The sequence below is a fragment of the Salvia splendens genome, chromosome 3 (assembly GCF_004379255.2).
Source record: "Salvia splendens isolate huo1 chromosome 3, SspV2, whole genome shotgun sequence".
Lineage (NCBI taxonomy): Eukaryota > Viridiplantae > Streptophyta > Magnoliopsida > Lamiales > Lamiaceae > Salvia > Salvia splendens.
The window spans coordinates 20,644,440-20,659,360 of record NC_056034.1 but is presented as its reverse complement, the minus strand read 5'-3'; the positions used below and the strand labels follow the sequence as shown (position 1 = coordinate 20,659,360).

The 14,921-nt window shown below is 36.4% G+C and overlaps 1 protein-coding gene across 3 annotated transcripts; it reads right to left on the bottom strand.

Annotated features, from left to right (window-relative positions):
* Positions 1-447: 447 nt before the first annotated feature.
* On the bottom strand, positions 448-2,799 carry LOC121797454 (WAT1-related protein At2g37460-like). Of its 3 annotated transcripts, none has more exons than XM_042196213.1 (7): positions 2,487-2,799; positions 1,954-2,016; positions 1,587-1,703; positions 1,270-1,516; positions 1,034-1,195; positions 811-962; positions 448-765 (listed from the first exon to the last, which is right to left on the bottom strand). In XM_042196213.1, the coding sequence occupies exons 1-7, from the start codon at positions 2,732-2,734 to the stop codon at positions 573-575; spliced, it is 1,182 nt and encodes a 393-aa protein (XP_042052147.1). In that variant the 5' UTR covers positions 2,735-2,799; the 3' UTR covers positions 448-572. The 3 variants fall into 3 exon arrangements, with proteins under 3 accessions (XP_042052147.1, XP_042052148.1, XP_042052149.1); XM_042196214.1 differs by having other exon boundaries at positions 448-750; XM_042196215.1 differs by having other exon boundaries at positions 510-750; positions 872-962.
* Between the last annotated feature and the right edge of the window lie 12,122 nt (positions 2,800-14,921).

Here is a 14,921-nt window from a genome sequence, read left to right as displayed (position 1 = left end):
ATCACTTCAAACCAATACTAGCTCAGATAAATCTGAACTTTTTACCAACGATTCCTAAGACGATGATTTAGCGCCAGGTAAAATTTTAGAGTAAACAAAAATGTCTAGATTGGTCAAAATGGTCGCGCAAGTTTCTGCCGAACGTAGTAGTTCTTATTGACTGATTTTGACTTCACATAAAAAACACATGGAAAGAAGCATGGGAAATTTTAGTATATCAAAAGATCGGTATGGTAATGGTATGATATTTTCTCATTCTGATATTTTCCATACAATACGGTATGAACTTTTCAAACCAATATACCCCTTAGTAAAATGGTGAGTAGGACTCATATATCATTTTGTGTTGTTTTTGTATCATAGGCTTAAATTGTGAGATTAATGATATAAAGAGGGACACATAAGTTGGACCCATTGTGTGAAGATGGTAGCATTTACACCCAAGCCGAACTCAATGAAAGATTATAATTTATAGCCCTAAATGTTTATATTTTTTTCGCGAGTGAGAAAACATTATTATCGGGGAATAACTTGCTAAAAGATATGCGTACAACACAACAAAATTCCTTTTGTTACACTAATCTTTCATCGGTATCAACATTAGTAGTAACCACCTCCAACTTTGATTTTGATGCATCGCTTAGCTTTACCGGAATTTCTTCTACTTCCATAGAAGAGGATTTGTAGTCTTTCTGTTTGCCCCACACCACAAAGTAAAGGCCCATGACGATTACACCCGCACCAACAACCCTGCATTTAACATAACTAAATTAGTAGTAAAAAAACATCATACCTAACAAATTCTTATACCTTCCCAAATACATTTTCTCCGACAAAATGAAAGAGCTCAAGACAGCAACGATGATCATGCCTAGAGGACTAAATGCAGTGACAAAAACAGGCCCCCTTTCTTTCATAACAACTCCTTGCACGTAATAAGCAATGCCCGAACAGAATATACCCTGCAACCCATATATATAGTTAATTAATTTCACTTATTACCTTAATGTTTAAAATGATGAAAATAGGTTACACTGTAGACGGCTGCAAGAAAGCTCGTGTCCCATTTGATGGCCCAGGCTGCAGCATTTCCCTTTTCCGCCACTAATGCGACCGCTGCTCCCTCTGCGGTCCCTAACAAGCATATCCATGCAGTGAGGGATAATTCCGCTGGATACGTACGCAGCGTCACAGCCTACAAATCCATGCAGTGAGAAAATTAATACTACACTTTGTTGTTTGAATTATCCTAATTAAGCTATGATTTACCTGCAAAATCATGAAAGCAGCCCAGCTAAAGCATCCAATGGTGATCAAGAGGGCACCCTTGATTGTGTGTTGAATAGAAATTTGAGGTTGTTGACGATGAAGATCATGCGTGGGTCCTGATCTGGTCCATGGAAGGTCAAGATCAGGGCCGCTTACCAATGTCATGATCATGGCTCCTGCAATTGTAGCCAATGTCCCCAATATTTTTGCTTGGCTTCGGACGCTCATCAACTCTACCTTCTCAAGCCTCATTTAATTCATGAAAATTAATTAATTAGGAAAGCAAGTATGTAAGCTATATTAATTAAGTGGCTTACCTGAAGCACCATGCCATCACAAATGTAATTGCCGGAAGAACGTTAGCCATCGCAGCTGCAAACGTCGCTGTCGTGTACTTCATCCCCAAGAAGTAAAGATTTTGATCTATAACTGGCCTTTAATGTGTACATAAGTTTTGTATCAAATTATATTCTTCAGATCAAACACCATAAATTATTCAACAAAATTTGAAACTGAGATATATTGTTATTCAAGACTATCCTTTGTGTATTTGGTCACATACCATAGTAAGGAAATAAATTGACATGATACATGAAAATCTAATTTATCTCTTTTTGTCACATATGTCACGTCAAAATGGTAAAGTTTATGGGTTTGTGTGTGCAAGAGAGATAGAGAGCTTACTCCAAAACACTCATTAGCATAATCTTGAGGAACGTAGATATGGTCATTTTTGGTCTTACTTTCCTGTGCAACAGTAAATGTCCACAAATTAGATTGAGAAATATAATGAAAATATCCTAAACTTAATAACTTGCGAACTAAAACCTTATTCTAATATAAAAAAATAATTAAAATATATTTATATAGGGAGTGGTTCTAGTGAGAACTTTTTTAAGATAACAATTTTGAGAACCAAAAATAATATCGGTTCTATGATAGTACATTAATATGAATTGGTATTACCAAATATATTAGTTACTGATATTGAATCGGAAACTGATATAGATTTAGAAGATGATATTCATGAATCAACGCACTTATGTTGAGTAAAAAAATAATATATTTTGTGATGTCAACTGATATCATTGTATTTGCAAACTGATATAATTAAATTTAAAAATTCTTTCATGAACACACACATCACAACAAAAGATGTAATATAAAAATGTATAGAATTGATTAGTTGTGTGAGATGAAGGCAATGTGTAAATTACTTGTCTAAGATGAAGGCAAAAGGAGCGATGACTAGGGTGGCGACAGCGTGGCGATAAACGACGAACACATAGTTGCTCATCCCCTCGTTCAAGGCAGCCTTAGAGATGATGTCCATTCCTGCCAGCCCCGCTTGCAGAAAAACCACTGCTAAAAAGGGTTTCGCTTTCAAAAACACTAACCCCAAACCTTCTCTAGTTATCTTCATTTCCAACTCCTTCCTCTTTATTCCAGACCTATATACATTCATTCACCGTCTCAATACAAAAAATATCACATGCAAATTGTCATGCAAATATGTTTTACCTAAATTCCTCTCCTATGATATTTTTCTTAGTGCCACTCCCCTCCTATATATATGTATATATACATGCGTAGTACAGACAGCAACTCATGATATATTTGTGGTTCTCTTTTCTTTCCTTTAATAAAGAAAAAAAGGATCGATTTTTTTAGTGTATTCGTCTGCGTGTGTATGCAAATATGTGTTAATAACAGAAATTAGATTTACGCAAACAAGTGGCGGATGAAAAGCATCAAATTAATTTATATATATATATGATTCCACTAACACTCTAACTAGTTTTTATTTCTCATATTCTGGTCTATCATTTTATGTTTCACTTGTATAGGAATGTAGTCATCACTCGATGAATCACAAATACAATTGGGTGCCTTAAATCATTTCATTAATCTCTAATTCCTTAATTATTATGTGTGTTTGATTACCGACTAATTCTAACCAAGTTTTACCCCTAATTAGAATTTATTCAACTCTAATTAATTAGAGTTTATTAATCTCAAATTTGAATTTCTATGATTTAATCATTAGTTTAGTTCAAAATATCTAAATAGATGTCCAGTCGTGGTGGGTTTGTCCACAACTAATTAGATTATCGTTTTGGCTAATTTATTAGAACCCTTTTAATATTTGCTGATAAATGCTCATTTTGGATACTTATTTAAGTAAATTGCGGTGATAAGCGTGGTTGAATCTTTTGATACACGTATGATGCAATATTATGACACAACAAGTGCCCAACTAAAAAAAATTTATCTCTGTTCTGATTAAACGTCTCATTTTGATTCTATACATTATTTTTTTATAAAAATGATAAAAGTAAAATTAAATATTTAGTGATGGATATTCCAAATTATAATATGCATGAGATATTTGATGACAAAATAAATAGATTAATGGTTTTTGATATAAAGTGTTGTTATTTGTATTTGTTTATTTTAAAATTATAGATTGTTTCAATATGTCATCACGTATTGAAATTCTAAAGCAAAGTGGATTAAATTGGTGAGTGCAACAATTAATAGTGTCACGTCATGTGTCGTATTATCTTTCTAAACGATGAGAATTCTTTTATTTGCCGTGTCGTCTGGTTTGTTTCATCATTCATGTGTTGATAATATCTTTATGTTTAGAATGAGGGTTGTTTTTTTATCGAAAAGAAAAACTTTGAAAAATCTATAATTTTATTGCCTTTTCAATTACATATTGTCTAACTCACTCCAATAAAACGGATAACACGGATGTTATTTTATCCTATTTAAGCGATGGTACTATAAATAGAAAATTATACATAATTTTAAATAAACATGTCACTTGACTACTCGCAAAATTTGGATTGTTGCGTAACAAACGCATTAAAATATGCACGAAATCATTTGGGGACTCTAACAAGATTTAAGAGCAAAAATATGTTAGATGAAGACTTATAGTTCTTAGCCGGAGAGATGCTTGAATTTTATAAGTGAATTCTACTAGACAATCCACAAAAAGATGCTTGAATTTGTATACAATAATACATGGAGTTTTTTAAGTGATTCTGTGGATTCCATTTTTGTATTCGTTATCTATATATGTTTTGTTTTATGCCATAAAAATTGTTGGGACAAATGCATCTTAGACATATGTATAGTTTATTATTTTAATCACACTCATAAAAGACATATAGTTCTTAGCCGGAGAGACATTTCTTATTCATTTAAATTTGATTTCTTTTACTTACTTTTTTCCCCATCATTATTTTATTTCCTTCGCATTTTAATTTCTTTTAATATCTTTTCATCGTTTTATTTAAAATTTGTAAAGAAAAACTTCCATTCATAGATGGTGAAAGATGCAACTCTATCCAATAGATTAGAGATTGAATTAGAGACACTTGATCGATTACGATATAAGAAAATAAATCTATCTCAATTCCATCAAATTGCTATAAAACCACCAAAATCATTAGTTTAATTTTGTGTCGATATTTACCCACAAAAACAAAAACACACAAACAAAACAAAAGAAAGTAAAAAACCACACCCTCTATCATATGATCGAATTAGACGATTCAATATATTTTAGCATCAATCTTGAAAGTTGTATTTCCTCTCAAAGAAATAAATACATAGAAAAAAGATGGGGTATCGTAAGGAAGGAGCAAGAAGAAAGATATAGACATATATTAAAACACTATTTTAGGAAAGTGGCTAGCTAAGATAATATTTGTCTATAAAAGACGGTTAAAAGTCATATAAATACAAAATTCAATACGTTGAACTCATTCATCTACAATCATTTCTTCTCAACTAACATACACACTATTTCTACTTCTCGATAACCTCCATGATTCCATTAGAGCATCAGCAATGGGGCGGACAATTGTGCGCCCGATGCGTTGGGCGCGCTATCGTCCGCCATTGTGGCACTGCGGACGACGGACGATGCGTGGACTATATGGCATCGTCCGCCCACTGTGGGCGGCGCGGACGATGCAACGCGTTTTATTTTTTTTTAAATCCAAAAATTTTGTTTTATATATATACCCTGACTTCACTTTTCAATTGTAACTTTTCGATTCACTTTTCAACTCTCAAATTACACTATACAATGGATTCCGGTAGATACTCAAGTCCTAATAGCCCGACGTTTGGAGATGTCGCACGGTGGCCGGGTACACAACCTGGCGAATATCGGCCGTTCGACGCCAACCAGACGTACGATCCGGACTTCAGTATGGATTAGTACGGTCTCTCCGACATGGAGCCGTTGCCAACTCGCCATGCCCCCTCCGCCGACGAGCCCTCGGCCGTCGCCCCCGCTCCCGCCAGAAAGAAGCGGACTAAGTACGTCGCGAGGAAGTTGCCACCTCCGGCAACGAACTAAGAGTACGCCCCCGGCCGTACGAACTACCAGCCGGATGAAACCCTCGCCTTGGCGAGGTGTTGGGTGGATATATCGGAGGACCCGATATTCGCCAACAACCAGAAGCAGCTCGCGTACTTGGAGCGCATCGCCGAGCGCGTACAAGCGCCAACGGGAGTAGCTCCGCAAGCACTGAGATCAGGTGAAGAAGCAAGTCAACCTGTTCGCGGCGGAGTACCAGAAGTGCTCGAGGGATCAGGGAAGCGGCGAGAGCTTGAACGACGTGCGCGATAGAGCGTTGTTGTCGTACCAGTCCATGTACGACGACTTCAAGCATTTCAACATCTGGGAGCTCTTGAGGGACAAGCAGAAGTTCCAAGGCGGGATTCTGCACACCAGTGCGGCGAAGAGGACGAAGACCACCTACACTGGTGGTTACACGACCAGCGAAAGCGGAACTCGTCCGGTGGACCTCAACCAGACGTGCACGGAGGAAGAGAGTTCCGGCACACCAATGTCCTCCCAGCGGCGTCCCATAGGCTTCAAGGCTGCGAAGAACAAGGGGAAGGTGAAGGCGACATCCTCCTCGGCCGCCGCCCCCCATCGCCGATCCCGACCCCGACCCTGACCACTACCCCGACCCCTGCGATAGTTGCCTACTCGGATTTGGCAACCGCCTCGATGGCGAGGACGTTGTTGGATACGCACAACGCCCTTATGAGGTGTACGGATCCGGCCCAAGCTGAGCGCCTCCAGAGGTTGAGCGATGAGTTGAGCCGGAAGTTGGGGCTTTTGTAGGATAGTCTCTTTTTTTTTATTTCTAACTCGTGTAACTTTATTTTTATAATCAATGAATTTTTTGCCGTTCTTAGTTAATCGTTGTGTTTTATAATAAGTTTGCATTTATATATTTGAAAACAGTTAAATTAATTAACAAAATAGTTAAAATGCTTAGGGCGCCCCTTAGGGCGCGCGGCTTAGGGCGCCCCACTGCAGGTGGAAGGGCAGGAGGATAAAATGCTGACGTGGCGGTGCATAGGGCGGGCTTTAAGGCGCGTCTTAAGGCGCCCCATTGCTGATGCTCGTATAAGTAAAACATTTATGAGAATATATACATATATATCGTCAAATGAGATTAATTTCATAGATAATAATTAAATCTATAGTGCCCTACACATATTAGCCTTTTGATATGTATAATTGATGGGTAGACACCGATGGAATTCTAAGGCATTAGTTTCATGCTATATTAATTGTAGCTTTTGTACTTTAAAATTTGATTGTGGTATCTGCATTGGCATTGCACCAAACATTTCAAATCTTGCTTTGCAAAATATGTCCCCTCGAATCTTCTGTGTCCTGCCCATTAGTATTACAATCAAAATTATACCAGCTGGGAATTATGCCTCCCGTTATACTTTTTGCTTTGGATAATAATAATGCTGGAAACAAATGGCTTTTGGCCTTTCGATTGGTTGTAACCGTTAAAGTTTTGTACCATGATGGTCATGTTTTTTCACGTTCCCCTATAGGCACGAGGACTGAGAACACACGTAACAATCATCCCAACGCACTCTTTTTTTGTCGAAGCACATGAGCATTTATTTGCATCACATACATTCATCATTTCACATTTTTAGTTTTTGCTCTATTTTTTAAACTTTCTCAACTTTGTCGAAGGTGGCTAGGGGCGGCCTAGCGGATTTAGGTTTTTCTACACACTAAAAGGAATTCGTTTTTATCTTTGGGAACAGTAAGAAAATCTGTGGGCACTAGATGAGACATAATTTATCTCGTGAAAGAGGACTTTTCGACTCGACTTACGATTTGTTTTATTATTTTCATTGTGATTTTTGGTTTCATCTGTTTTGTTCATTTCCTTTCCTTTCCTTGTAATGAATAAAGTGTCTACATTTATATGTGTAGCAAATTAGGTCTCATTAACCAGTTTTAATTTTTCGTAAATCCTAGAACCGGAACCAGAACCGGTCGGTCATCCAAGCCCCTTGGCCTAGCGGTAAAGGGTGCTGGATACCGCGTCCATCCTGGAGGTCTCGAGTTCGAACCCTGGGTGGCGTAATTTGTCTTTCCTCCTTGTTATAGGAGTTGATTTGTAATTTCCTCCTTCGTATATATGATATAAATATATGAAGTTAATTTAAAAAAAAAAAAAAAAAAAAAAAAAAAAAACCAGAACCGGTCGGTTCCAAATCCTAGAACCGGAACCAGAACCGGTCGGTTCCGGTTTGGAACCGACCGGTAAAAACCCGGTCGATCCCGGTTCCGAATAGGAACCTATATGTAATTTTAATCTGAATTTCTTTATAATTTTAAATAGTTTAATACTACAAAAATAATAATTCAACATCTAGAAATATAACAAATAATACCTAAAATTTCAAATAAATACACAAAAAATACAAACCAACAATACAATACTAATATTCATGTATGGGTAAGAGTGATGCCAAGTGTAGTAGGTCGGACAAGTCTATTTTTTTTAAAAGTATAGGAGTTCTATAATTTAGCAATTTTTTTAAAAAATGAGTTTTAAAATTGAATTCCATTTTGCCCTTTTTTGGCTAAACAAATATAAAATGGAATTTCCAATACTAATTGATCTTGTTGTGACTTTTTGGTTTATAACGGAACAATTGATAAATTATTCACAAACAAGTTAAAATCGTGTGTTAAATGAATTGTTACATTAATTTGTTATAAAGTTAAATTTCTATCATATGAAATGATATTGTATTTGCATAAGTTCTTTTGAAAATTATAAACAAATTTATGATGTCCTACTCATAGTAGTTAGTTCATAAAAAATGGATTGGGTAAATAAATGTAGATTCAAAGTATCACGGTTTAAATATTTTAAATACTTCAGAAAACAGAGCTTGCAAATTTGACACCGTTTAAATCTAAAAATCACTAAATGTTTCAAATTATTTTACTTCAATTCAATATTAATTCAATAAAGTTAGATTTATTAATATATTAAATTAGAAAAAACTAAAATTGAATTATAATTCGGTTCCAGGTTAGAACCGAAACTGATTAAAAAGTTAGAACTGGTATCGGGGCCGGTTTTCTGATTCCCAGTTCCTCAATTAATCGGTCGGTTCTAGTTTCGGTTCCGGTTAATCGAGAACCGGAGTACCGTTTAAGCACCCCTAGATGGTAGAATGACTTTGCATTCAATTGGTGAATAACTTTGAAATTTTCATAAGTCTGTTTTATATTTATAAAAATATTAAAGTAATTAAAATAATAAAGGCATCCGTAATGGGGCGGGCTACATCATCCGCCCCCTCGTCCGCTACTGTAGCACGATGGACGATGGCGGATCCTTCGTCCGCACTCCATGCGTCGCCCGCGGACGATGTCGTCGGATTACGCATTGTCTGGGGTATCGTCCGCCCCATTCCAGGCCACGCGGACGGTACCGCGGACGATGCGACGCGTTTTCATTACTTTTTTTAATAATTTCTTATTTATATATACCTCATTTCTCATTCCAATTTTCACACCAATCTTTCTTTCCCATCTCTCAATTCTCTTTCACACCAATCTTTCTCACTCTAAAAATGAATCTCGGTGACGATCGGAGTACCTCGGTGGGCATTACTCGGGCTTTGACTCGGGCCTTATTCGATTGTGTTCATGAGGCTGCGGCCGATTGCTTGGCCGAAATAGAGCGTGAGTGTGAAGCGGCGGAGCAGGTCCAGTGGCCAATTCGACGTTGAACCTTTGTTAACCCGAGCACGACTTAGCTCACCAAAGTCTATTCGCAGACTATTTTGCCGAGGAACCAAAGTGGGCCCGACGGTTTTTCACCACCGATTTAGAATATGGCGAGATCTTTTTCTCCGCATTGTTAACACGTTGGAGGCATGTGATGCATAGTTCCAGTATCGGGCATATGGCATCGGCAGACCTGGACTTACGCCGTTGTAGAAGTGCACGGTTGCGCTCCGACAGGCGCCTAAGGCACCACCGCGGACATGTTCGACGAGTACCTTCACGTCGGGGAGACAACTGGCGGCGAGTGCCTGAAGAAATTTTGTAGGGGAGTTGTGGAGGCTTTGTGCAGCACATATTTGCGAAGGCCGACCGGTGATGATTGCCAAGCCCTATTGAATATGCATAAGAGGGTGCACGACTTTCCTGGAATGCTAGGGAGTGAAATGATTAATTATTTCAGCCATGTAATTGGTATTACATGTCCATCAAGTGGAGGAAATATGAAGAAAATTCTAGACTTGGTTAATTAATTAGAATGGTGCCACTTGTACACCTTATCTTCCATAAAATTTAATAATGAATTTTAGATTTATATAAACTACAAATAATATTATTCCTCTTCCTTCTACTTGAAAACTCTCGGCTCTCTCCCTATTTGATATACAAGAAAATTTTCTATTCCATTCTTGATCATGTCTTGAAAAGAATTAAAGGAAAATCAAGTGTAAATGATAAAGTTAAGCTACACCCAAATGTTAGCAAATGAAAGGAAAAAGGATCGGCGAAAGAAGAAATGTCGAATGGAAAGGTTTGGAAATAACGTCATCCAGGTAGCATGCTCAACACTTAAATGGCCTAATTCTCTTACGTGTTTTTTTGTGATTATTACGTGACTTATTGTCTAAATAATTTATGATTAATTATGTGATAAAATATTCATGAAGTAAAATATAAGAATATGATGGATTGTTGATTGATTTGATAATGAAATATGTGAAAAGAGTATACGTTGAGGAGATGGAAATAAATGTGATTAAATGTGATGATGTCTGATATATGTATCTGTGATGAGGTCTGATTTGTCTGTCTGTGCTGATGTATTATTATTTTAGTAGATTATGAGTAATTATGTGATAAAAGACTTATGAAGTAAAACATGAGAATATGATGAATTATTGAATGATTTGGTAATGAAGTATGAAAATGGAAGAATATGATTGTGACTGTAAAGATGGTGAGATGTATACAAATAAGATTTACATGTGAAATATGTCTGATCGATCTGTGATGACGTCTGATCTGTCTGTATGGATTTGTTATGTTGGAAATCGTTGATGATAAAGTATACTTGTATGTGCTTATGCCCCGTGCTTGAGTGTGTTATGTGGGTACAATTGGCATGGCATAGGACAGCAGCGCTGCATTATCTGTGATCTCTCGTCTTCTGGATAACCGAAGCGAGGATCGTCTGTTATCTGATCTGTCTGATCTACACCCCATGGGTGGTCTGTTCCCGGGATTATCTGTCGGCATCCGAAATGGATGATCTGATTATCTGTCTGCACCCTAATTGGGTGGTCTGTGCGGAGTCCTCTCGAGGACAAAATCCGCGTCTGTATCTGATTCTGATTCTGATTCTGATCTGGTCCGCGTACCCTAGTATGTCACTAAGCACATTAAGGGGCCATGTGTGAAATTATTTGATAATGTCGATCGAAATATTCGTGATGATATATGTGACAATGTGTATGACAACATATGAGTTATAATATGAGATTATGTGAAACATCTGTTAAAATTTGATATGATAATATCTTATACGTGAAAATGGATTCTGTTACATAATTCTGTTGAGTTTTGTCATAAATTTGAAAATCTGAGACTTGCAGATGTAGTTTATGACATATGTGAAGTTTTGTATTTTTATACACCTCTGATGACATAGTTTGGAAATTTGAAGTCGTGGATGAAGATTGACTACTGGTACGAGTATGTTGATACGTATGATGATGTCTGTGATTTGTCTATGTTAATGTATGTATATCATTTGGAATATTAGATGCTTCATATGAATGCTGATGACTGTTGTAAATTCTGGGTTTGATATTGCCTATTGTTGGGTTCTGGGTATGTGTTGGTTATAGAGGAGATGTTGTCCAATATATGTTAGAAATTAATAAGACAATAACAATATGATATATGCGGTAATGGTTGGTAAATAAAATAATAAGAATTTAAAAAATTTAAGTTGTATGATTATTGTTGTTAGAGAATTGTGGCTGAAGTGTTGAGTGTGCTACAGGTTAATTGAATCGGGGATTTCTTTGGATATTTCTTTCGTTTCTTCGCCAGCACTGCATCCACGGTGGGTCACTGATCACTGCTTTCGGCGTTTGTGTCCATTTCTGTTAGATGTGGCATGTATAGTATTTGAACATTTGCAATAGCTTCCGCTGTGTTTGTAAATAGTGTTGGAACTTTTGCTGATAGGTTAATGAATTAAGTTTGGTTTTTAATTGACCATAATTTATGGCACCGTAATTGTGACATTTCCTATTCGACCGTTCGCCGATCGGGTAGGGGGTGTTACAATGAGGTTCTAACGGCACAGGCCTCAATGCGCAACCAACAAGACCATGCTCGGCTCATGTTCGACATGGTTAAAGAAATTTGGGCACGTAACCGCTGTTGAAATTGTAGTTTTTTTAAGTATTTCGTACTGTACTCTTTCAACTTTCAATAAAATGAAGTTTTTTTTAAAAAATTTGTAGTGTCACAATTTTATTATATATTCAAATACTATTAAAAAGTAAAATAAATACAAAAGATAAATAAAATGCTATAGGGCAAGTTATAGGGCGTCCCACTGCAACTGAATGAGTAGGAGGATAAAATGCTAATGTGGCGTACGATAGGGCCCCTATAGGGCGGGCTATAGGCGCTCCACTGTGGATGCTCTAAGGTAGAGTAGTTAGGCAGTTATATATTACATGTACAGATCTTTAAAAAAATAACTCAAACCGTAAAGCACATTGTTTTAGAAACTAATCCCTCCGTCCCACAAGAATGTACACTCTTTTCTTTTTAGTCCGTCCCATAAGAATATGCACTTTCTAATTTTAGAAAGTATTTTCTCTCTAATGAGGTGGGACTCATTCTTCACTAACAATACTTTAATTATTTTTTCTCTGTACCTCTCTCTTACTTTACCAATTTTACAAAAACCCATGCCGAATCCAAAGTGCATATTTTTTAGGGACGGAGGGAGTATTAAAGATTATATTCTCTCCGTCCCTTTTAAGTATGAACTTTCTAATTTTGGAATATCCGTCCCACTTTAAGTGACACATATTTTTTGGAATATCCACTCTAAATGAGAGTCCATTTATCAAAACAGAAACATCACTCTCTCTACTTTTTTATCTCTCTTACTTTATTCTTTGTATTAAAATCACAAAATAATACTACTGATAAAATGTCTCTCTACATTTAACTCACAAAATAATATTATTGTATAAATCCCGTGCCAAATAAAAAATGTACTCCCTCCGTCCGCAGAATGTTGTCCATATTTAACTCGGCACGAGTTTAAGAAGTGTGAAGAAAAATGAATGGAAAAAGTTAGTGGACTGTAGGTCCCACATTTATATATTGATTTTATAATAGAATGTGAGTGTAATGAGTGAGTGGAAAGTGGACAATATTTTACGGACGGACTGAAATGGCAAAACTGGACAACATTTCACGGACGGAGTGAGTATTACTTAAACTAGTACGGATGGAATATTAGTTTGTAGAGATAATATATAAACGAAAAATTAATTTCTTAATTTTAAGATATTCTAGAGTATATTTTCAAATTTTCAGAATTGTATAATCCACTTTCAACGTAATTATGTGTTAAGGAGAAATAAATTAAAAATATAGATTTTAAATTATCATCTAAAGAATTTTTATTCATATAATCATGGTATCCAAATCGTCGCATACTCTCAAATAGTTTAAATGATGCAACTCGCAGAGAAGCCATTCGTGAGCTTTATAACGTGATCATGATATGCATTAGCATATACTCCCTCCGTCCCGTGCTACTCGCACGTTTGCTTTTCGGCTCGTCACAAAGTCCTTACACTATTTATAATTTAAGTTAGAATTAATGCATTTAATTAATATGTTAGTTTAAGTTAAGAGCTCTTTTATTAAGTGATGTCTCATTACACCTAAAATTCTTTTTTAATTACACAAAAAAATCAATCCCAAATTTACGGCCTAAAATGAAAAGTGCGAGTAGCATGGGACGGAGGGAGTATAATAAAATGGATGTGATTCACTTGCCAGACTTTCCAATTTCCATGAGAAGATGAACGTGAATCATTAAGTGTGGAATTGAAATCGAAGTATTTAATTTTAAATCTAATATTTGATATTATAAGGGTAGTGATAAAATGCAAACTTATATATTGTACAAACTTCAAACTATAATCTGGACTATTAAAAAATATCAACATATGACAAAATAGTAGCAAGAGAAAATGTCAACACAGTGTCAACACAATATCAACACAGCATCAACCGTTGACACTGTGTTGACATTTTCTATTGCTACTATTTGTCATCTGTTGACATTTTCTAACGGTCCAGATTATAGTTTGAAGTTTGTACAATATTTAGAGTTTGCATTTGATTACATCCCTATAAGAATATTTGAATTTGAAAGTGAAATTTCATAATTTGAATTCATATAGGAAAGTAGTAGTAGCAGAGAATAAGAATTTCAAATAGTTAGTAGTATCTTCACTACAAATATCCATAATACACACACTGCACACATGCACATATACAAAATACACACAGTACACACTACATATATTGTACTCATTACACACACAATATACACACATTGTACACACTACACACACTATACACAATATACACGCAACGTACACACTACACACAATATACACAATATATATACATAAACTGTACATATATACTACACATTGCATAAGGTACAAACACTATACATACTATACACACTGCAACACACTACAAACTATACACTACACACTTGAAAGTGTGTGTAGCATGTGTTTTCTGTGTGTGTAGCATGTAGAGATGCCCAAGGTTTTCGGTTCCGACGGTTAACCGCGGAACCGTAATCGCCGGTTCCGAACCGGAACCGTGACTTTTTTCTTAAACCGGAACCGACATATTTTGAACAACCGGCCGGTTCCGGTTCCAAATTTTATGAACCGAAACTGTGCCGGAACCGCCGGTTCTGGACGGTTCCAAACCGGAACTGTGAAAAACCGTCGGAAAACCGTGAAATCTAGCTGGAAACTGGCGGTTCGGAACCATGAAAAACCGTAACAAATCGCCGGAAATTTCGAACCGAAACCAGAACCGTGAAATAGCCTCACGGTTCGGTTCCGGTTCCACATTTCTCGAAACCGGAACCGCCGGTTTACGAACCGTGGGCATGTCTGGTAGCATGTGTTTTTTATGTGAATCTATGTAGCATGTGTTTTCTGTGTGTACAAATTCTTTA

Excerpts from the sequence above, each read along its gene's own strand:
- LOC121797454 (XM_042196213.1), bottom strand. The coding sequence starts at position 2,734 with ATGAATGTATATAGGTCTGGAATAAAGAGGAAGGAGTTGGAAATGAAG. Across the intron at positions 1,196-1,269 it reads CTGCTTTCATGATTTTGCAG|GCTGTGACGCTGCGTACGTA; the intron begins GTAAATCATAGC and ends ATGGATTTGTAG. Across the intron at positions 963-1,033 it reads TTCTTGCAGCCGTCTACAGT|GGTATATTCTGTTCGGGCAT; the intron begins GTAACCTATTTT and ends TATGGGTTGCAG.